At 49.2% G+C, this 23,121-nt stretch overlaps 2 protein-coding genes and 1 long non-coding RNA gene across 4 annotated transcripts; 1 reads left to right on the forward strand and 2 right to left on the reverse strand.

The window, feature by feature from the left end:
- Window positions 1-1,866: 1,866 nt before the first annotated feature.
- LOC308572753 (uncharacterized protein) lies at window positions 1,867-13,918 on the forward strand. Of its 2 annotated transcripts, none has more exons than XM_081169125.1 (5): window positions 1,867-2,021; window positions 2,250-2,282; window positions 3,698-3,823; window positions 9,924-10,008; window positions 13,305-13,918. In XM_081169125.1, the coding sequence occupies exons 1-5, from the start codon at window positions 1,970-1,972 to the stop codon at window positions 13,861-13,863; spliced, it is 855 nt and encodes a 284-aa protein (XP_081025251.1). In that variant the 5' UTR covers window positions 1,867-1,969; the 3' UTR covers window positions 13,864-13,918. The 2 variants fall into 2 exon arrangements, with proteins under 2 accessions (XP_081025251.1, XP_081025252.1); XM_081169126.1 differs by having other exon boundaries at window positions 2,253-2,282.
- Window positions 5,169-6,545, reverse strand: LOC308572763. Its single transcript, XR_014001859.1, has 2 exons — window positions 6,269-6,545; window positions 5,169-5,774 (listed from the first exon to the last, which is right to left on the reverse strand). It is a non-coding gene; the product is annotated as an uncharacterized lncRNA (long non-coding RNA).
- A 300-nt stretch (window positions 13,919-14,218) lies between the features above and the next one.
- TMEM238 (transmembrane protein 238) lies at window positions 14,219-20,063 on the reverse strand. Its single transcript, XM_081169143.1, has 2 exons — window positions 19,079-20,063; window positions 14,219-14,444 (listed from the first exon to the last, which is right to left on the reverse strand). Exon 1 carries the CDS (start codon window positions 19,441-19,443, stop codon window positions 19,084-19,086), a length of 360 nt encoding a protein of 119 aa, XP_081025269.1. The 5' UTR covers window positions 19,444-20,063; the 3' UTR covers window positions 14,219-14,444; window positions 19,079-19,083.
- Between the last annotated feature and the right edge of the window lie 3,058 nt (window positions 20,064-23,121).

Raw genomic sequence — 23,121 nt, forward strand, 5'->3', positions numbered from 1 at the left:
GAAAAGCCACGAGCAAGAGGGTGTGTGTGTGTGTGTGTGTGTGTGTGTGTGTGTAACTGAAGATAGCAGGACAAAGTAATGAAAGCATCAAAGGACACCTTTCAAGAAAGACCGGGTTGCGGGGGGACGACACACAAGCCAAACTGCTAATCAAGTTTTAAAATGCTGGTTTTCAAACCACTTATGAGTGCAGTTTAACTGGTCCTTTTGCCAGCAAAAGTCAAGGTGTATGTAGCCAGCACAATCATTTTTTATTTGCAATCAGATTTAATCGTTTTTATTTACAGCGGCAATCAAGGTGATTCAAAATGGAGGCTCTCCCACCCGCCCCTTCCAGAGGACCACTTATTGGCAAATCCGCATCCAGGCAGCTAACAGAGGCTGGCATAGTTTGAGTCGATCCAGAGTTAACAGTGACCTTGCCCCTGAAACAATAAAACCTGGTCATTTCACATGCAAAAGATCCCAACATCCATCTCCCATCTCCTCCAGAGAAAAACTCCTGCCTGACACCCTGGAGAGCAGTTGCCAGTCAGAATCAACAATACTGAGCTACATGGACCAGTGGGCAAGGACACACTGCATGCCCAGGTAAAAGAAGAACAGACTTGAATAATGTCCAGGAAAGGAGACAAAAATCTAGGTTTTGCAGCTGACTAGATGGAGGGTCTAATTTACTATTTGGGAGGCAGGGGGGAGGATATTGCCACATTCCAGAATCGGTGCTGTCTCGCTAGGTACTTGACTGCATCCCACTGCTCAACACAAACAGATGTCCCCTAAAACGCTTCCCACTTTCCAGAGTGGTGGCATGTTTTGGTGAAGTACTAGAAGGTTGTTTCCTTTGGATGAGCTTGCAGTGAGGATGGCTGCAGCTCAGTGGCAGAGCTGTGCTCCTTGAATTCTGCTGCCCTCTGCTGGGCAAACGTCTCCTGCTTCCTTAAACAGCTCACCCATTCTCCACTGTTGTTTCCTTGTGTATTGAACTCACTCCCTGAGCATATAAGTGGTACCTTGGGTTACAGACTCTTCAGGTTACAGACTCCGCTAACCCAGAATTAGTACCTCGGGTTACGAACTTTGCTTCAGGATGAGAGCAGAAATTGTGCGGCGGCAGCAGGAGGCCCCATTAGCTAAAGTGGTGTTTCAGGTTAAGAACAGTTTCAGGTTAAGAATGGACCTCCGGAACAAATTAAGTTTTTAACCCAAGGTACCACTGTATGCGGTTCTGCTTCTCTCCTTTCTCTTTCAATCCCTCCTCAAAACCCACCTTGCCCTCATGTCTTTGCTTTATCCTCTTGCTCCTTTTATGAACATAGGGCACCCTAAAGTGAATCAAAACTTTGGCTCATCTGCCCCAGCATTACCTGCTACACTAAGGCTGTGCACACACCGTACATTTAAAGCACCTGACTTCTCCCAAGGGATACTGGGAACCGTAGCTTGTTTAGGGTGCTGGGAATTGTAGCTCTGTGAGGAGGGGTGGCACATTCCATTTTGAAATGGGAAGTGCCTTCCTGCCTCGCCACTGCTGCCTGCCTCGCCCACCCTATTGCCTCCACCACTGGCAGAGAAGCGGCGCTAGCAATGGCGCCCATTGTGGGCGAGATCTCCCCAATTTCAGGGGAGCTCTCGCGTGCTCTTCCTCAGGATTCTATTATTGGGAGGGCTGGATAGGAACACAAAAAGAGCCTGCAGGATCAGGCCAGTGGAGCATCTAGCCTGGCATCTTGTTCTCCCGGTGGCCAACCAGGTGTTTTAAGAAAAACGAACGGACAGGATCCTGAGCCTCCTCCTACCCCAGACCCCCAGCTTCCTGGTTGCTAGGTGTATGAATACTCTAGAACTCCCAGGTTCTATGACACTTCTCTGCAATTCTGACACCGTTCATGTCGCAGGCAGCCTCATGGCTCAGGCCCACCCCCTGCCACATGGAACTGGCGTCCCCAAAAGGAGAGAGATATGAGATATGAGCCAGCCTGGTCTGGCTTTTCTTCTTTGTCTAGTGCTGGTCCTAGAAGGTACCGTATGTAGAGGAACCCGCCTCCCTCAGTCCCCCAGGCTGGGATCAATGCTAGTTTCTTTTGCCAATCGTTTGTTAATTTCTGTACCGCTTCATGCCAAAGTTTTCGGCTTCTAAGTGGGAGGTTGCAAGAGGATCTGGCAGGTGGTGGTGGTGGGATCATTGGTGGTGGTTGTGTCTGCCGTTGCCTTCCATTCAAACTCTGATTTTGCCCTTTTCCTTCCAGCAGGTACTAGTGGGAATTTCCTCAAGCCTCTCAGTGAGTAAAAGTGCTTCTTCTTTCGCTTCCTCCTGTATCTCCCTTCCTTTCTTCTAACCCTGAAGTGCTGCTCTCAAAAAAGAGAGAGATCAAGGGGCTCCCTCCTGAGGCAACAACAAGAACCACAGCCTCAAGAAGTCCAACACTTAAAAGCAAGTTGAAGAATTTGTGTCCCTCCAAATGTGTCCCATCATCCCCTGGACAATTGACCAGGCTGGCAGGGGCTGATGGGAGTTGGAGTCCAACAGCAGCAGGAAAGCCACAGCCCCCCCCGGCTTACAATGTCCCCCCCCCTTTTGTCTTGCCTGCACTTTCCCAAGCTTCCCTTCACAGCCTTAAGAACTAAAGCAGGGACTGGCAACCTAAGGCCCGGGGGCCGGATGCAGCTCAGTCACCTTCTCAATCCGGCCCACGGACAGTCCGGGAATCAGCGTGTTTTTACATGAGTAGAATGTGTCCTTCTATTTAAAATGCCTCTCTGGCTTATTTGTGGGGCCTACCTGGTGTTTTTACAGGAGTAGAATGTGTGCTTTTATTTAAAATGCATCTCTAGGTTATCTGCGGGGCATAGGAATTCGTTCAATTTTTCCCCTTCAAAATATAGTCCGGCCCACCACATGGTCTGAGGGACGGTGGACCGGCCCACAGCTAGAAAAGGTTGCTGACCCCTGAACGAAAGGCTTGGCACCGATTCAATTTGTTCCAGTTGTAGCCAAGCCTGATGCTTTCAGGATACTCAAATTTCACATTCAGAACCAATTTTGTGTGGTGTGATTGTAAAAGCCCTGCTTGGCAGCTTCGTGTTTCTGTGATGAAATATGAGGACTCCAACTCTCATCATCCCTACCCACTGGCTGTACTTACTGGGGCCAATGGGAGGGCCAAAGATTCCCTACTCCTGACTGAGGAAGCTGAATGCCTTCTTTCTGCCTATCCAGCAGGGTTGGCCCTCTCAATAGACAGAATGAGGCAATCACCTCAGGCAGCTGACGCTGGGTGTCAGGAAAGGAATTGGCAAGTTATTTAACATATTATTATTGTGGGATCCTCCGGGTGATTCATTTATTGAACGTTCATCCTGATTTGCCCACACTGTGTGAACATGTGTATTGAATGCTGAACTTGGGTGCATTTTTGGTGTGCTGCACACATGGCATTCATAGAATCATAGAATTGTAGAGTTGGAAAGGACTAACTCGCTGCAATGCAAGAATCATCCATGACAGATGGCCACCCAACCTCTGCTTAAAAACCTCCAGTGAAGGAGATTTATTGTTTATTTATTGTCATGGGAATTATGGGGGAGTCCCAGTTTACCAGTGTGGTGGAGCTGTAGGTCATTTATTTGTGAGAGGTGGCAGGACAGAAGCAACCTTAAAACTGGTTGCTTGAACGAATCTCTGTCTCTTTTCTAGCATGCCAACAGGACTCTTCCTTTCAAAAAAAATGTGGTGGCGAAGCAGAAAGTTTCTACCCTCACCAGTGCCAGCAGAAGAAATGCTGTTATAATAACCACACCTGCTACTACCATGCTGTTGATGGTAAGGATGAGCACAGTTTCATGGCAATTAGCTTATATAGCATAAGTGAAGGCAACTCCCACTCACTGGTTGCACGTTTTTCTTCAAAGTGAACATGTCTTTTTTCAGGGAGGGCCTGTATCACAAGGGCAGCATCTGTACTACAAACCATTCCTGTATAATTGTCATGGTTCCCCTCTGCCCCCGCCCCAAAAGGACTTTGGGAACTGGAATTTGATGGAGGTGCTGGCAATGCTCTTGCATTAGCCCCTCTTGCAGAACCAGGGTGTCCTGGGGAGAGAGAATGACTGTCGAGCCATTGTGAGTCTGTGGCATAAATAATATTCTCCTTCCCTTGGCAAGCAGAGACTTCTTGTCGCAGGCACCTGTTGGACAGCGCCTGAGACATCACAGATGACAAAAACAAATGTCTTTCCTCACACATGTCTGTGCCACGTTGTGCCTGATATGAGCGCTCAGTCTGCTGTATCCGTGCTTGGTTGCAATAATGGACTGGATGAGGGCCAATACACTGAAGCTTAATCCAGACAAGACTGAGATGCTGTTGGTGGTGACCAGTTGAGTGTGTGCAGATTGCTCTAGATGGGGTCACACTCCTTCTGAAGGAGCCAATTTGTGGTTTGGGGGTTCTCCTGGGCTCACTGCTTTCACTTGAGGTAACAGGTGGCCTCAGTGGGACAGAATGCCTTCTGTCAGCTTGGGCCAGTGGCCCATTTACAACTTTTATCTGGAAAGGGATTTTGAGCTTTAAAGCCCTTTCTGGCTCAGGATCCCAATGCCTTCTGCAACACTCCTTAAAACTACATCTCAGGTGCCTCTCCAGGTCCCCCCTCTGAGGGAGGCTCAGGGGGTGGTGACAAGGGAGAGGGCCTTTTCAGCTGTGGCTCCCTATCTGAGGAATGAGCTCCCTAGCAAGGTCCACCTGATGCCTTCACTGACATCTTTACATTGGCATGTGAGGTAAAGACTTATCTTGCCCCCTCCCAAGGCTCTTGATAGTCTAAGACTATATTGTTTGTTATTAGTATGCTGCCAAAGCCACAGTGGCTGTTACAGAGGTTGTTGCTTTTTGTTCTGTTTTATGGTGCAATATATCTATTTGTTTCTAACAGTGTCATAAGTCCTTTGAAAACTAGAGTGAAGATTATGCTGACAACTGTCAGGGCAAATTGCATTTTAATGGCTGCTTCTATGTAAATGTGTTTATTGTTTTTTACTAGTTTGTCATTACTTTCTTTACATCATGATGTTTTTAAATGTCTGAAGCCACCTTGAATCCCATCTTGGAAGAAAGGTGGGATATAAATACATATAATAATAATAATGTCATTTGGAGACCTTTGGGTAACAAGCGACTAACAAATATTTTATTATAATTGTAATTATTATTAATTTTTCTGGGGAGACACACAGGCGAGCTAAAACTAACAGCACAATCCTATCCATGTTTACTCAAAATAAGACTCATGGTGTCCAGTTTGCTTAGGACTGCTGCCAGCAAAGCTCTTTTCATTCAGGCTGAGTACATTTTACTGGCTTACAACGCTGTATGTACACAGCTTCACATACCAATGGCGGGAGTGGACTGACTGCAGAGCACACAGCCTCGTTCTAAGTGGATACAATGAATGTCTGAGGGAATATCTGGCTGTGCCCATTTGTTTTAACATCTGCCGATAACAGCAGCTGCAATCATTTTGGGATGGGAGCATCTTCCTGGAACACGGATTCCCAAACTGTGGCGCCTGGACCACCTGTCTTTCCATGGCCTTTGTTCAGGAGGTCTGCAGCCTGTCTGTAAAAATACAAGTGAAAACCATACAGCATTTAACACAGCACATCACAATGGCTGCGACAGGCAGGTGGAAAAGAAAACCATTAAGTGTTCCACCAAGATGCTGGAAAAATTTCAAGTGGTCCAGTCCGTGAGGCAGGGAAGCTTGGGAACCAGCTCTCTAGAACAGTGTTTCCCAACCACTGTTCCGCGGCACACTAGTGTGCCGCGAGATGTTGCCTGGTGTGCCGCGAGATGTTGCCTGGAGGGAGGCGGGCGAGTCGGGCGGCGAGAGGCGGGGCGGCGGCGGCGAGGAGAGGCCGCCCAGCGCGGGGCTCTCGCCGTCTGCCTGCCTGGCTGCCTGCGAGCTCGGCGGGCAGCACCTCCGTCCGCAGCGCCCGCCTCGCGGCTCTCATTCCCTGCCCCTGCCAAAGCTCACCCAGCCAAGCCGCGCTCTCCTTCCTGCCTCGCTTTGCTGCCTCCTCCTCCCCCACCCCCAAAGCTTGGAGGTTCCCCGGCAAGGGGGAGGGGAAAAAATTGAAACTTACACTTTCGTGCATCCCTCCCGGCGTGACGCTGCGCGCTGACGTCACGGGGCTGTAATGGTGGTGTGCCTCGAGATTTTTTTCATCAAACAAGTGTGCCTTTGCCCAAAAAAGGTTGGGAAACACTGCTCTAGAAGATGTTCTAACATCGTGTATAGGTAAACCACTTAGAGGTCTTTTTGCTTGAGTAAGCATTATATAGATTTTGATAAGTAGCCTGTGGGGTATTGTGCAAAAAACTAACCACAAAACTGGGAAAGCCCCACCCACCTGGAGAAAAGAAGGGGGAACTCCAGATGCTTGGAATAGGATTTATTTATTATTATGATTATTTTACTATTAGACCGTCTGCCATTATGTTTTGTGTTATGTTTTGATCACTGATGTTCTGTAATGTGCTTTTAATGTTAATAATAATAATAATAATAATTTATTATTTGTACCCCGCCCATCTGGCTGGGTTTCCCCAGCCACTCTGGGCGGCTTCCACAAAAACCAAAAAACACTAAAATACCATACATTAAAAGCTTCCCTGAATAGGGCCGCCTTAAGATGTCTTCTGAATGTCAGGTAGTTGTCCATCACCTTGACATCCGATGGGAGGGCATTCCACAGGGCGGGCGCCACCACCGAAAAGGCCCTCTGCCTGGTTCCCTGTAGCTTCGCTTCTCGCAATGAGGGAACCGCCAGAAGGCCCTCGGCGCTGGACCTCAGCGTCTGGGCAGAACGATGGGGGTGGAGACGCTCCTTCAGGTATACTGGGCCGAAGCCGTTTAGGGCTTTAAAGGTCAACACCAGCACTTTGAATTGTGCTCGGAAACGTACTGGGAGCCAATGTAGGTCTTTCAAGACCGGTGTTATGTGGTCTCGGCGGCCGCCCCCAGTCACCAGTCTAGCTGCCGCATTCTGGATTAGCTGTAGTTTCCGAGTCACCTTCAAAGGTAGCCCCACGTAGAGCGCATTGCAGTAGTCCAAGCGGGAGATAACTAGAGCATGCACCACTCTGGCCAGACAGTCTGCGGGCAGGTAGGGTCTCAGCCTGCGTACCAGGTGGAGTTGGTAGACAGCTGCCCTGGATACAGAATTGACCTGCGCCTCCATGGACAGCTGTGAGTCCAAAATGACTCCCAGGCTACGCACCTGGTCCTTCAGGGGCACAGTTACCCTATTCAGGACCAGGGAGTCCTCCACACCAGCCCGCCCCCTGTCCCCCAAAAACAGTACTTCTGTCTTGTCAGGATTCAACTTCAATCCATTAGCCGCCATCCATCCTCCAACCGCCTCCAGGCACTCACACAGGACCTTCACCGCCTTCACTGGTTCTGATTTGAAAGAAAGGTAGAGCTGGGTATCATCTGCATATTGATGGACACCCAGTCCAAACCCCCTGATGATCTCTCCCAGCGGCTTCATATAGATGTTAAAAAGCATGGGGGAGAGGACAGAACCCTGAGGCACCCCACAAGTGAGGGCCCAAGGGTCTGAACACTCATCCCCCACCACCACTTTCTGAACACGGCCCAGGAGGAAGGAGCGAAACCACTGTATAACAGTGCCCCCAGCTCCCAACCCCTCTAGACGGTCCAGAAGGATGTTATGGTCGATTGTATCAAAGGCTGCTGAGAGAGCCAGCAGAACTAGGAAACAACTCTCACCTTTGTCCCTAGCTCGCCGGAGATCATCAACCAGTGCGACCAAGGCAGTTTCAGTCCCATGATGAGGCCTGAACCCTGATTGGAAGGGATCCAAATGGTCCGCATCCTCCAGGCGTGCCTGGAGTTGTTCAGCAACCACTCGCTCAATCACCTTGCCCAAGAATGGAAGATTTGAGACTGGGCGATAGTTGGCCATACTGGCCGGGTCTAAAGATGGTTTTTTAAGAAGCGGTTTAATGACCGCCTCTTTCAGCGGATCTGGGAATGTTCCCTCACAGAGGGAAGCATTCACCACCCCGCAGAGCCCATCGCCCAGCCCTTCCCGGCTAGCTTTTATAAGCCAGGATGGGCAAGGATCAAGGAGACAGGTGGTTGGTTTCACTCGTCCAAGCAGCCTGTCCACATCCTCGGGGGTAACGGATTGAAATTGATTCCATGCAACTTGACCAGACAGGGCTCTAGCACTCTCCCGCCCCAGCCCTGCTCCCACGGTGGTGTCTAGCTCCTTCCGAATATGAGTGATTTTATCTGCAAAAAACTTTGCAAAATCGTTGCAGGAGATCTTGGGGTCTTTACAAGGCCCCGGTGGTAAAGGTGGTTCCGTTAAATTGCGGACCACCTGAAAGAGTCTCCTGCTACTATTTTCTGCAGATGCAATAGAGGCGGTGAAGAAAGTCTTCTTCGCCGTCGCTATCGCAACTTGGTAGGCTCGACGTTGAGCTCTAACCTGTGTCCGGTCAGATTCGGAGTGAGTTTTCTGCCACCGACGCTCTAGCCGTCTCAGCGATTGTTTCATTGCCCTCAGCTCTGAAGAAAACCACGGGGCTGTCCGGGCTCCATGCAATCGGAGAGGGCGCTTCGGAGCCAGACAGTCGATAGCCCTGGTTAACTCCGCATTCCAGCGGGCCACCAGGGAATCAGCTGAAAGGCCATCAACATGGGATAAAGCATCCCCTACCACTCTCTGGAAACCATTTGGATCCATTAAGTGGCGGGGGCGGACCATCCGAATTGGTCCCACCTCCCTGCAGAGGGGAAGGGTCGCGGAGAAGTCCAGTTGCACCAGGAAGTGATCTGACCATGGCACTTCTTTGGTTTCATTTTTACTTAGTGTCAGATCACCCACGTCGCTAGAGGTGAATACCAGGTCTAAGGCATGTCCATGACTATGAGTTGGGCCCAACTTATTCAGGGACAGCCCCATGGAGGCCATGCTTTCCACGAAGTCCCGAGCGGCCCCTTGTAAGGTCGTGTCGGCGTGGATGTTAAAATCCCCTAGGACAACCAAACTAGGTGTCTCCAGGAGAACATCCGCCACGACCTGAAGCAGCTCGGACAGGGAATCCTTGGTGCAGCGGGGAGGTCGATACACCAAAAGGAATCCTGTACTGCCCCTATTGCCCAACTTCCAGAACATGCACTCAGAAAACTGGGTCTTCCCAGTAGGACGCCTGATGCAAACTAATGACTTCCTAAAAATCACTGCAACCCCCCCTCCCCGCCCACATGTTGTACACCGCCCTGGGATCTTCTGATAAAGGGCAGTATATAAACAGAAATAATAATAATAACAATAATAATAATAATAATAATCAGGCCCTAACTGCTAGTTTCAACACTCTGTGTCCTCCATTTAGGCAAGTGAGAAGCTTCATTAGAGTTCAAGGGCACCTCCCAGACAAGCAAAACCACCCGAGGGGGTGCAAAGGAGGGTGAATGAGTGGGGGGGGGGAGAACCTAAGGGCCACATTTGCTCTCCCCCCTGTCCGAGGTTGCCCAGCCTCACTCTGCATGTTTCAGAACATATCCTTCCTCAGAAGCGCATCTGGGAGGATATCAGTGACCACTAGCCATGATGGCGATTTGCTACAAGTATTGCAGGCGGTATGTCCGTGATACCGTTTGCTGGGAATTGCAAATGAAAAGAGTGGCTGTTGTGCTGATGTCCTTCTCGTGGGCTTCCTGTGGGCATTTGGTTGGCCACTGTGAGAACAGGGTGCTGGACTAGGTGGGTCTGTGCCCTAGGGCGCCCTCTAACTCGGCCTGGATCAAGCCATGCCATCACCCATTACATCTCAGCCTCTGGGTGAGGGAATCACTAACATCTGCCTTTTCCCCCCTGACAGCTGCCAGACAACGCCGGAACGCAGGGATCCTTGGCGGGACCTCTGTCATTGTGGCCATCCTCAGCATGTGCCTTTATTTCAGCTGGTAGGTGGCTCCATTTTGGCTTCTTTGTGTACCTTCCAGCAGGTGGGGATTGAAGAAGGATGGAAACAACGTGCAGAAAGGGAAATGCACATAAAAACCTGTGGTTTTAAAAAATGCCACTGCTTTACCCAGCCCACCTTTAGCATACTCAGGAATCAAATGTTCTGCGTCCCTTTTGTAGAAAATGTTATACTTTGTGCCTGCAGAACCTGGCCATTGCATTTGCTCACAGTGCGTTATGACAGCCATTTGTGAATTCTCAGGGTGGATTTTTTTTAATGGACCCCAATGGTACCATTTAGTCCAGCCCCCTGAAGTTCAGGAAGCTCAGCTTAAGCATCCATGACAGATGGCCACCCAACCTCTGCTTAAAAACCTCCAAGGAAGGAGAGTCCACCACCTCTCTTTTGAGCCTGTTCCACTGTCAAACAGCTCTTACTGTCAGAAAGTACTTCCTGATGTTTAGCAGGAATCGCCTTGTGATTTGAATCCATTGGTTCTGTCCCTACCCTCTGGAGCAGGAAAAAACAAGCTTGCTCTGTCCTCCATGTGACAAGCCTTTAGATGTTTTGCTAAAAGCCCAGCCAGCTTTAGCTGCTTTATTTTGTTATGATTGATTTGATCAGCGAGGGAACTTTGGTGCTTGTATGTGGGATCAAGATAGCAAAGCATTGGTGTGCAAAGTGTGAGTCTTTAGCTTTATTACCATTGTATTTGGGGAATGAGGCATTGGGGGGTTGGAGTGCCTATGGCTCCTTTTGAAATATCATGCTTCTGCCTTTTTTACGAGAGTGAAAGTTCTCAAGGGTTAATGCTTGATTGAGAACAGTTTTTTAAAAATGCTTTTCTCATGGCAGTGATATTACAGGGTGGCTGTGGGGGGGTCTGCTCCAACCGCTCCTGATATCTTGTTTTCACTTACTATTTTTATTTGGGTAAGATCTCAGGCTCCCACCCACCCAAGCCTGTGGTTTTGTTAAAAGTGAAAATATCGTTCTTTGTGTTTTGCTAGAATTGTACTGTGGCCTGCTTTGCAAGGCGAGGGTGAAAAATTGTAAAGCACTTCCGCAAATTTAAAATGCTATTACAAAAAGTTGGAAACTGCAGAGGTGGTTCAGATGAGAATGCAGTGGGCGCAGCCTGTGTATCGTAAAAGAGCATTGATTACTCTCTCCCTGCACGGCCCTAGCAGACACCTGCACACTGGATTTGCTGAGCACATGCATGTAAAGTCTAATGTTTATAGGCCAGAAGGACCTGGTTGTGTCCCATATTCTTTTTATTTCAAGTTTGCTTGGTTTTGCATTGTTTCAAACGCTGCCTTCCCCACCCTTCAGAAGGCCCCACCTAGTTGCCCTAAAAGGTCCAGAGTCCGCCAGCCGCCACTAGTCCCCACCTCCATACTAAAAACTGCCCTCTTCCTGATATTGGTTATGAGTTTGAAATGTAATAGGGAAGATAAGAAATGCATACTGAGAGATTAGATTGGAAATTTTTCAGACAGGATTGATGGAAGTCAAAAATTTGAATGAGATGTAAAAGTATGTTTAATTACTGTTGAAAATGATGTTAAAAAAAACTAATAAAAATTATATTAAAAAACCTGTCCTTTTCCACAATAATATGGGAGTTCCATAGTACTTCTAGTCTAAGCCCATAGGAGGTCCAGCTCTCTTTAAGAGAAAGGAACCCAGAAACCTGGATCTGCCAAACCTCATCTCACCTTCCCAATCACCACTGACTTCACCTTTTCATTCTTGGGGCCCACCTCCAATACTCACCTGTAACAAAGTACCCAATTTATTTATTTTTAACATAACAGGGGATGCCCCTTCCTGCTTGCTCTGTTTGCCATCACCCCTTGCCTTTCCTCAGTTTCCATCCCATAGTGTTTCCCTTTCCACGTCTCCCCTCGCCATGCCTGTTTCCTCCTCAAGACCACCATTTGTTGTCTCTTCCTCAGCTTCCGAACCCACAAAAAGGCAGCAAGATCTCCCGCGATATTGCAGCTTCCCACCACGTGAACGACACACCTCCCCACGCCCCACCGTCTTGCTCACCAAAAGGGCAACATCTCTTCTCTTCCTCCCTCCCTCTTTCCTTTTCTCCTTCTATTCTTTTCTCTCCCTCTCCTGCCAGAAAAAGCCCCCCTCAGTGTAAAGGAGAAAAGTACGTGTCACCCCCCCCCAAGTCATGGTAGTGAAGCCCCCTCCCCCATGTGACCCATTCAGGCTCTGGGCTGATCCCTTCAGGGGCCAGCTTCCAAGTTGTGCCTCAGTCCCTGTGCCTATTGTACAAAGGTGATAATCTCACCTGTTTCTCTGCAAAATTTTGCCACTGCCCCCCCCCCGGCCTGCAGTCACCAGAAGGCTGCCCCATAATGGAATGTGGCCTCCAGGCTTTTAAAGGCCTGTTGCCCCCTCCCCATTTGGGCTTAGCTGTATACAACTGATGATAATTTGTTCTAAACTAGTAAAGAACCAGCAAACCAGAAATGAGTGGAGATTTGTAGTGCGGACGCACCCCTTTTCCTCCTCCTCTTCACCATCTTTTGTAATTCTCTCTAGAAAAGCAGATCCATTAACTCTACCAGTGCAACCTTCCTCAGGTTAGGCCGAGACCCTCTTGACTCACCAGTAACGCTACTCCACACAGGTTCCTGGCATGCTTAGGAACACAACTGTTGTTAAAGTAGCTCCTTTTTTTCCTGGGAAAGGTCCTGCGCCTTGTCCATGACCCAGTGTGGCAGTGGAGTTAGCGGAGCTGTCAGAAACATGACAGAAACATACCACCAGTGGCCTCATATTTTAGCCAAAGTTATTAGAAAGGCTCACTGTCAGAAAATGCAGAAGAATGTGATTTCAGAGAGCAGCCTGCTGTGGAAGTGCAGGTCCGTATCTCAGTCGTGAAGCATCATCATCTCTCATTCACCCCTTTGTGGAGCAGGCCTGTGCTGATTGCCAAGTCAAAAGCCACCTCCCTCATTCCATTAGAGCTGTTTTCAAAGGGTAAAAACACTGTGAGAAGAACCGATAGATAATGAAGCAGTCCCCAAACACTCCTCTCCCTGAGATCAAGAATCTCATGCTCCAGATAAGGGGGGAAGCAGCCAACTTGAATAATAGAAGCCAGGTGTATTTATCAGTAGAGGAGGGAATGTTGTGGCAGGGGGGTAGGGGAAGCAGAGCTCACCCCATAGAAAACCCTACATGCATGCACCCACTCCTGCATGCCATAGGAAATCCGCCTCTCCCTTCCTCCCTCCCCACGTTCTTATGTGCTTCTCTCCCACACAGGAAGTTTAAGGAGTTCCAAGTAAAGGAAAGAGAGCTGGAGAGGCCGCGGAGCGAGGGAGAAATGGCCGATTATCTGGTCAAGCTCCTGGACGAAGAAAGCGAAGTGGAAGACGCCCTAGATCACAGGAACCCCTGGATGCAAGGAAATTATGTGGAACAGCCGCGCTGGAGCACAGAAGCGAGGATGGGAAGTATGGAGGAGCCGCCGTGGAGTGCAGAAATCACCCCGGAACCAAGCCCAGGGCCAATGCAGCTAGCGGAAACTCTGGCGCTGCCCCCGGCGGCGCCCCCAGAACCCCCACCAGCACCGCCTCCAGCCCCTCCGCCAGCGCCAGCCGGGGAACCTCCACCCCCGGCCCCTCCACCACCTCCGCCACCTGGGGCACCAACCCCAGCAGCATCTGGGGAACCACCCCCAGCGCCTCCACCACCTCCACCTCCACCTCCGCCACCTGGGGAACCAGCCCCGGCGCCATCTGGGGAACCACCCCCAGCACCTCCACCTCCGCCACCACCTCCGCCACCTGGGGAACCACCCCCAGCGCCTCCACCAGCATAACCACCCCATATAGCACATATATATTTATTATCAATAAAAGAGTTTAGTTTCCCCAGCCTCTGCTTATTGCTGTGGTATCTAGATCCAACCCCCCTAGAATCCTTGGTCCCCTGGGAGAGAAATCAGGAGTCCCAGTTCCTGGCCACCTTTGACAATCCTCCCTTCCATCCCAGCTATACTTTTTGATCCCATTTTTCTGCCTTTGCGCCTTCAAAAGCTCTGAGACAAGAAGAAAGGAGGCCACTGAGTAGAAAGCCAGAATTTCTGTCTGTTGTGCCTTTGTTATGGGCCCTGGTTCAGAAGGGGTGCCCACTCACATTGCAGCAAAAAGAAAAGAACGGAGACCTTAGGGATGGGGTTGGGGGGAGGAATGCATTGTTGAAATGTATGTAAAGCAAAATCCACACCGAAACTACTGGATGAAGGTGGGCGCAGCTGGCGAAGAGATGAGTCTAATATCCCTTTCCTGGGATACGGTCAAAGGTCTCCAGTCCCAGGAGAACATCATCCAACCTGGCGAGTCCATTCATTCATTCCGCAAGTGGGCCAGAAGATCCTCCAGTTAATGGCAAGCAAGAGACCTGCAAGAAAAGAAGAACTGGGGGTTGGAGCAGGAATGGAAATAGTGGCAACAGCTCCCAAGTCAAATAGGGGGAAGGGGGAAGACACTTAAGAGGGTGGAAATTAAATTCGGGCGGTGGCATGTTGGAGTCCCCTGCCCCGGGCAAGGATGAGAAGTGCCTGGCACTCGTACGAGGTTTTGTAGCTGTTAAATTTGTATCCTGCCTTTCCACCAAATGGTGCTCAAGGCAGCCAATGACAAAAATGCAAACACAGTAAGATGCAATAGAACACAAAAGTTAAAAGGAAACACCACAAGGCCAGTAAAACAACTAAAAACAACCAGGTACAACGGTTTTTCAACATATTTGCAAGTCAGCTAGTGGGCCAAAGGCCTGTCTAAATAAAAATGCTGTTTCCTGCCAAAATAAGGGCATCAGAGGCTTCCAGAGCCAAGAAGGCTGCTCCCTGAAATTGCTGCCCAATGTGCTCCAGATGTTGGTGGGACAGGCAGGGAGGCATCTGAGGCTTTTAGCACCTCTGCAGGCTCACAATTTAGTACGATTTTTTAAAGCCCTGCTAAAAAATGGAAAACAGGTGGCAAGCCCAGACATTGCGAGGCTGCCACAGGAAGCAAAGCCCACAGCTTAGTGGTAGGAAATGTGCAGACAAAGCCCAACCCCCAGCACCCCTAGGGTAAGGCTGCCTCCGGTCTGAACCCCTAGAGAGGATGTGTGGCTTGCTGGTGGACAATTTGGTGGCAAGGCTTCATGCCTCCCATGCTCAGCGAGGATGTTTATGTGGCAGTAGTGCTGCTGATCCCCAAGCCAATCTTCCCCCAAAGAATCCTGGGAAGTGTAGTTTGTTAAAGAGGGGCTAACAGTCGTTAGGGTTCCCCTTGCAGAGATACAATTTCCAGAGTGGTTTAACAGTCAAACCCTCTTCTTCCAAGCGCACTCTGGGAATTGTCGCTGTGTGAGAGGGAGAGGGGTCTCTTAATAGCTCTCGGCCACCTTAACAAACTACAGTTCCCAGGATCCTCTGGGGGAAGCCGTGACTGTCAAAGTGGTATAACAGTGCTGGTGTGGATGCCGCCCACTGGCCTATCCTGACCAATGGCTTTCTAGAGTTTTGGAGAGGAGACATTCCCAGCCATACTTGCAGATACGCCAGAGACTGAACCTGGAACCTTCTGTGCACATGACAGATGCTCTACCACTGTGCTATGAGCTCTTCCTTTTCAAGCAGAGGCTTCTGCAAAGCAGGACATATGGCCATCTTAATGGCAGCAGGGATTCAGGCACTTGGTAGGCAAAGAAAAAAGCGAGCAATGGCTTGCTGGGCAGAGGGGGCAGGGAGGAGGCTGCGTATGCCACTGTGAGCCCCTTGAAGGAAGGGTGCAATAGCAATAAACTAAATAAATAGAAGTAGAATCATAGAATGGTAGTCCAACCCTCTGCAACGCAGGAATCTCTTGCCTAATGTGGGGCTCGAACCCACAAGCCTGAGATTAAGAGTCTTCTGCTCTACTGACTGAGCCACATTAGCAGGTTTTGGAAAGCGGAGGGTGGGGAGATGCAGGTTTAGAAAGCTCAAGAAACAGGGCTGTGAAGAACTTGAAGACAAGCTGAATGCAACCCAGCAAGCAGACTTTTATATGCCCCCACCCTATCCACCTCTCAAACAGATGGAAAACAAAACTGAGCTTGTCACATATATAGCAGGAATGATGCCGTGTTCAGCATCGAAGGTGGTCACCCTCGCAGTCTGCCAGAGATGCCAGGATGGGTGTGTGTGCGTGTGGGAATGTGAGGATTGTCTCTTGTTTCATCCAGATTAAAAAAACCAACACCCAACAACACCTGCTGTCTCTGGTTTCAGGCCATGTTGTGTTAAAAGTTTAATGATGATACTGAAAGAGGAACAAAAGTGAAAAGGGAAGCTAAAAGGCAGAAGAGAGAGCAGGGCTGTGGTCTGCAAAGGATGCAGAAGGGCAGAAGCTGGCCTCTGCCGGATTAGACCAAGGCTCCACCTGGACCATCCTTGATTTAGGTCTCCTGGGCCATTTTGGCCAGGTCACCCCCAACTGCCTTGCACCTGGTATCATGTCTATGGTGTCAGGTGTGGGATAGATTGGCATAGCAGAAGGGTCAAAAGGGGTTTTCCAGGCACAGACGATGGACAGCGCCTGTAAAGCCCTCTGCAAGGAGGCTGAAGCACTGACTATCGCACACAATAAAGCACACAAACTTTATTCAAGTTCTTAAGATTCTAGAGTCTAGACCAGGCATCCCCAAACTCCAGATGTTTTTGGGACTACAATTCCCATCATCCCTGACCGCTGGTCTTGTTAGCTAGGGATGATAGGAGTTGTAGTCCCAAAACATCGGGAGGACAGAGTTTGGGGGTGCCTGGTCTAGACTAAGTGCCTGTTTCCAAGGCTGCCTTGGGGAAGATCCCAGCAAGGCATATGGCCTCTCCCCTCCCCCCACTGTGTTTTCCAGATTCTGGTATATATTGCCTCTGAACATGGGTGATTCATTTAGCAAACATGGCCAATAGACCTGTTTTCCACGAATGTGTCCAATCCTTCTTAAAAGTCATCTTAGCTGTTGTCACATCCCAAAAAATCCACACAGCTGGCAGAAATCTATCAGGTGCAACTTCTTCTGGCAGAGAGATAGTGATGATGAACAAAGTTTTGCTAGCTGAATTTTTGTTTGCTGCTCAACGTGAAAGAACACACACACACACACACACACACACACACGCACGCACCTGCACCTGGTCGATAAGGGTGACTGGGCCTCTTTCTCAGCTCTCCAGGGAAACGTAAGGGAACAGGTAATAATGCTAAGCATCTGCTCTGCCATTGAGCTACAGCCCATTCACAAGATGCTCTGGGTCAACAAGGCTCCCCTTCCATTAAGGCTGTGGTTCCCAAACTTCCCTGCCACGGACCACTTGAAATTTGCTGAGAGTCTTGGCGGACCACTAAAAGAGTTTCTGACTGTAGCATTTGCAACTTGCTGTTGCTAGAGGCCGGATGATTTTTTTAATCGTAGTTTTATTGCATCTTTTATTTCTTACATAATGTATTCTATTGTACTGCAATTTGAATTCTATAGAATCCAAGTGGTAATGAAATAAAAAGTAAAAGGAGTAATAAAGATATTATCAAAAATCAATATATTTAACTCAATGGATGTGCCATCTTCTGTTTTCAAATTCAGAGACACATCACAGCCCACCTGAATGAAGCTTGTGGACCACCAGGGATCTGTGTTGGTTTGGGAACCCTTGCTTTAAATGATCTGCAGCAGAGGGGTGCTGGGGTTGGCAGAAGCAGCCCATTGAGGGAAAGTGTGGCTGCTCACCCTACAAATCCAATCTGTCCCAGAATAGCTGCTGGTTCGATTCTCACACAGTCACAAATGCCTTGGGGGAAAGTCGGGTTTAACTCCACCTCTTTCGTGCTAATTGTAGATCAAAAGGATGCCAAGGGAGCAACTGGTCCAGGTTAAAGCATGCACATCCCACAATATTAAAGGATTATGACAGATTGGGACAGACATTGCCTCAACCAAATCATCCAGATGGCCAGGAAAATAAAACTTCAAAAACACATAATTCCTAACGCCTTTTATTAGCAAGCTGGTGTGCAGAAATCAGCAGGGGAAAATTTTCACGGCATGAAAGCGAAACATAATCGCCCACCTGATGTTAAGCAAGCTATTAAAGGCAGCAAGTTAGAAAGTCTACAGCTCTTGTGGCTGTAGAGACTTGCCCAAGGAAATCAGAGCAGGACACAGGCAGGTAATTTATACCAAGGCTGGGTTCACACTTACTAGGTTTCCAGTGCTGGTTTTTTAAACAGAATACAGTGGTACCTCGGGTTAAGTACTTAATTCGTTCCAGAGGTCCGTTCTTAACCTAAAACTGTTCTTAACCTGAAGCATCACTTTAGCTAATGGGGCCTCCCGCTGACGCAACGCGATTTCTGTTCTCATCCTGAAGCAAAGTTCTTAACCCGAGGTACTATTTCTGGGTTAGCGAAGTCTGTAACCTGAAGTGTCTGTAACCCGAGGTACCACTGTAATAGAATATGAAAATAATAGAATTGTAGAGTTGGACGGGAGCCTGAGAGTAATCTAGTCCAACCCCTTGCAATGCAGAGATTTCAACTAAAGCATCCATGACAGATGGCCATTCAAACTCTGCCTTAAGACCTCCAAGAAAGGAGAGTCCACTACCTCCAAAGGGACTCTGTTCCGCTGTCAAACTGTTTACACATGTATTCTTTGATGGATCGCTTCTCAAGCCACCTTCACACCAGCTGGTTCTCTAGACAATTTGTCAACCCCTTTGCATCGTGCAAAAGCATCCCGCCCCGCCAACGCCTCCTGGTGTGAACACAAACAGAAGCGAATCTGACACTAATGAAGCAGCGCTGATGTGAACAGTTGGACGGCGGGAAAGAGCCACGCAAGGCGTTGAAAACGACGGCGACAACTCCACTGCGCCCTGAGCCTAGTAACGTCAACACACCCCGAGCAGGACCACGGGACCGGTCTATCTAGTCCAATACTGCCGACCCGGACTGGCAGCAGCCGTCCATCGGGAGACGCGGTGGGCGGGCAGGGCTGGGCATTACCTCGTCTAGGCGGCTTCCCGGCCGCTCTGCATCGTCCTCATGGCCAGCCGAGTGTCCTGGCGCCGGGACCACGTCCTCGAGATCTTCCTGGCCAGGCGGGCCAGCGTGCCGCCCTTGGCGCCGTAGTCCCTGGCCAGCTCTTCGGGGGCGATCTCGATGTTGCCCGTGTACCACATGATCCAGCCCAGCAGGCTCAGGAAGACCAGCACGGCGCCCGAGTAGATCAGCAGGTCGCCGAAGTCGCGGCCCCGAAGGCGCAGCCGCGCGAAGATGCCCGTCAGCAGCGCCCCGGTGCCCGCGGCGTCCATGAGCACCGCGAAGGCCAAGGCCAGCCGGCAGCGGCCCAGCCCCGAGGGGGAGCCCATGATGGCCGGGGATCGGCGGCGCCCGTCGTCCGGGGGGGGCCGCGCGGCACGTCGGGGCTGCTTCCCAAGAGGGAGAAGCGGGGCGAGCTTCAGGATCGGGAAGGGCGCTGCAAAAAAGCAAAAGTGTGGGGTGGTGGGTGGGAGATTTTGGACGGCGCAAAAGCTCCCAAGTCACAGTGAGGCAACCCGAGAGGGCAGGAAGAGGAAGGGGAGCGGGACGGTGCCCTTCCAGGCAAAACCCCGTCCGGGGAAATGGAGGGAGGAAGAGGGCGAGGAAGGACAGCGGGGAAGGCGGCCCGGGCAGGAAGGAGGAGGGGCCCAGGTGAGAGAGACCCGGGAAAGCGGCCCGACCAGTTTCATAAGGGGAGGGACCGGCAAACAGGTAGTAGATGTATCGGCTTGGCTGTGCTCTCACGATCCTGGAATCCAGGCTCTCCAAGCCCCCTGCCGACCTTGAGCTACCCTGTCTCCCAGCCTAATTTGGGAGTCCACGATGCTTGCTCGTTTTCTCTCACTGCCCCACCTCCTCCCCAAGAATCTGTCTCTCACTTGGCTTGGAGGGGACCCAGGAGTCCCCGTCTTGTCCTCTCAACCCCGTTCCCTTTTCACCATGTACAGAATTAGTCATCAACTCAGGCACGCACTGCAATGGGCCCAATCATAAAGGCGCAAGAGAAGCTTCCTGCTCCCTTTTGTGCGGACAGCCAACCAAGTTGGAAGGGGTGTGGCGGGTGGCGATGCTATTTACAGCCCTGGATGTGCAGGAATGCATTGTGTTTCTTAAGCCGCCTTTTGTCAATGATGCAGCCCTGCAGGAATAACTGCAGTCAAGGCTGCATTCCTAAGCGCACCAGCAAGGGCCTAACGCCCACTGAACTCAATGGGACTTGCTTAGGTAACATATAGGAAACAGCCCCGCCACCTTTCGCCTCCCTAAAGTAGGCATTTCACACTTGCCGTCGTGGGTGCAGGTGTCCTCTCTTGACTACACACACCTGTCGTGAAAAGTTACGTGGTTTCAGCAGGAAGTTATGGGACATGGGAGGATTGGAAACGAATCAGTATGTCCCTTCCGTAACTTTGCCGGCACAAACAATAGTATTGAAGGCAGGATGACATGTAACTGCCCCAATAGCGCCATGAGCACAAATCATCACGAGTGCACAATAAAAAGAATTCTGGAAGGATTAAGGTAACCATTTTTTTCCTCTTTGTTTTTTATTTATTAATTTAACATAATTATTACAAAATATAAGCAAAATATTGCAAATACATACATACATATATATTTCAGATAAGCACACATATATTAAAAAAGAACAAAAGAGAAAAAAGTAGAAAAGAAGAAAGAAGAAATAGAGAAAAGAAGAAGAAAAGTTGGAAGAATTTATTCCAAATTTATTCTACAAATATCTCAATATGAAAATATTAATAAAATTTCATTGATTGACTTCCATCGCTTACACTGCACTTCCTATATCCTGTATCTTTTAAGCAAGATTGTATCTGTTATTCTGTATTTTTCCCATACAATCTCACACAAATATTCTAATCAATAAGTTTTCTAAATCTTCCATAAATCTATTCTAAGCACAACCAATACTTTAGACTAAGGTAACCATTATATTGTATTTGAAATCAGGGAAGTAAAGAGCATTGAAATGAGAGGAACAATAATCTACAATTATAAAAAAAAGACCGGACAAATTCATGGCGCATATAAGGCTATCAATGTCTACAAGCCACTGTGGCAATGCTCTGCTTCCATGCTCAGAGGCAGAAAAGCATTACTTCTGAAGCTTCTGAATATCAGTTGCTGGAAACTACAGGAGGGGAGAGGGCTTTTGTGCTTGCATCCTGCGGCAACGAGATGCTGGACTGGATTGGCCCTTGGCCTGATCCATGCGTGATGATGACTGCAGGTGACATTAACAGATAAAGCATTATGGGTGTGCATACCACCATAAGCTTTGGGTCACCCCAAATGATACACCTGCAGCTCCAGGAGACTGTCTTTTCTTAAAAGGCATTGAGTGATGTTTTAAACTCTCATGCAAATAAGAAGCTGGGAACATGTAGCTGGCTTCAACATTATCCATTTCTGCCCCCTGGTTAGCATCTGAGAGCCAGTGTGGTGTAGTGGTTAAGAGCGGTAGTCACGTAATCTGGGGAACCGGGTTCACCTCTCCGCTCCTCCACATGCAGCTGCTGGGTGACCTTGGGCCAGTCACACTTCTCTGAAGTCTCTCAGCCCCACTCACCTCCCAGAGTGTTTGTTGTGGGAGAGGAAGGGAAAGGAGAATGTTAGCTGCTTTGAGACTCCTGAAGGGGAGTGATAAAGCGGGATATCAAATCCAAACTCTTCTTCTTCTAACACGAGAGATCTCAGACTGATCTCAGGTGGTGGTGCAATGGGTCAGTAGAAGGTTGATGGTTTGAATCCACCCAGGGACAGCGGTAGACAGAATTCCTGCATTGCAGGCGGTTGGACTAGATGACCTTCCGGGCCCCTCTCAACTCTACAGTTTTATTATTCCCTGAGATGTAAGGCCATTGTGCCAGAAGCTACATAGAGCCCCTTAAATGCTTTCTGTACGTTGCCTCTAAATGGTGGCCACATATAGCCCCTGACCATGTGGTGAAACCCAGGTTTGCTGCCTCTCAGCAGCTTCTTGGGAATTCAAGGAAGTGGAACTATGTGTTTGGCTATGCTACAAAAGCTTGGTTCGTGTTTCCTGCTTAGCAGGACAGTTGCTTCCTGGTGGGAGGATCGAACACACTTTGTTTGAACAGCAGAGTCATGCGAGACCAACAGGTCACATGCGAAGTGCTGGCTTGGCGCTGGTGTGGGAATTCTTCACATGATCTTCCTGTCTCATGGGATTCTTTCATTTATTCCTGCATCGCCAGAGCTGCATGGGGAAAGCAACCTCGATACCATGCCGGTGACATGTGAATCAGATCTCTGGCACATCGGATAAGACGGCTAAGGACCCTGTGACTATCTCCAAATGGCCAAGATCCCCCCCTTTTCCACGGAACATAATAAATTTGCACTGTTCTAAGACAGTGCACTGCCATTTCTGAACACGCTTTGATCTTTGCAACTGTTTGATGTAGGAAAAGCTTCATGGCAAGCCCCACCCCCAGGCAATAAAACGATTTGCATTTTTAACAAGCTTTGTTCTCCACTCTACCTCTCTCTCTGGCTGGAATTAGCTGTTTTTCCATTCTGCCTGATTAAAGTATCTGTGTAACTCAAAAGCTTGCAAGCTTCTCTCCCAGGCAAACCTTAAAACAAATAAAAAACCTAGTTCTTTTTTTGGGTGGGTGGGGGGAAGTGTATTGGAGTGTCTTGTACAATGGGTTTGGTCACTTGGGTGGTGGGATTCAAGCCCCGCCTCAGCCAGAGACACAACAGGAGGTGGTTTTGGCCTCAGTAACCCTATCTTTAAAATGGGGATGTTATCACCAGGTAGTTTATGAGAGCACTATTTATCCCGAGCAAGTAGGAACAACAACAAAATGTTAGAGTGTATTTTCACCTTTTACCAGGAGTGCTCCGGTTCAGGGTTCTAGCAAGCTGGCCACATCCTCTTCCAGAATACTGTTATCTAAAACATTTCCTCTTCTGCAACTCCATTTTCATTTTTCTTTTTCAAGTGACACTCAACATTC

Source organism: Podarcis bocagei (genome assembly GCF_964188305.1).
Source record: "Podarcis bocagei genome assembly, chromosome: 13".
NCBI classification, from domain to species: domain Eukaryota; kingdom Metazoa; phylum Chordata; class Lepidosauria; order Squamata; family Lacertidae; genus Podarcis; species Podarcis bocagei.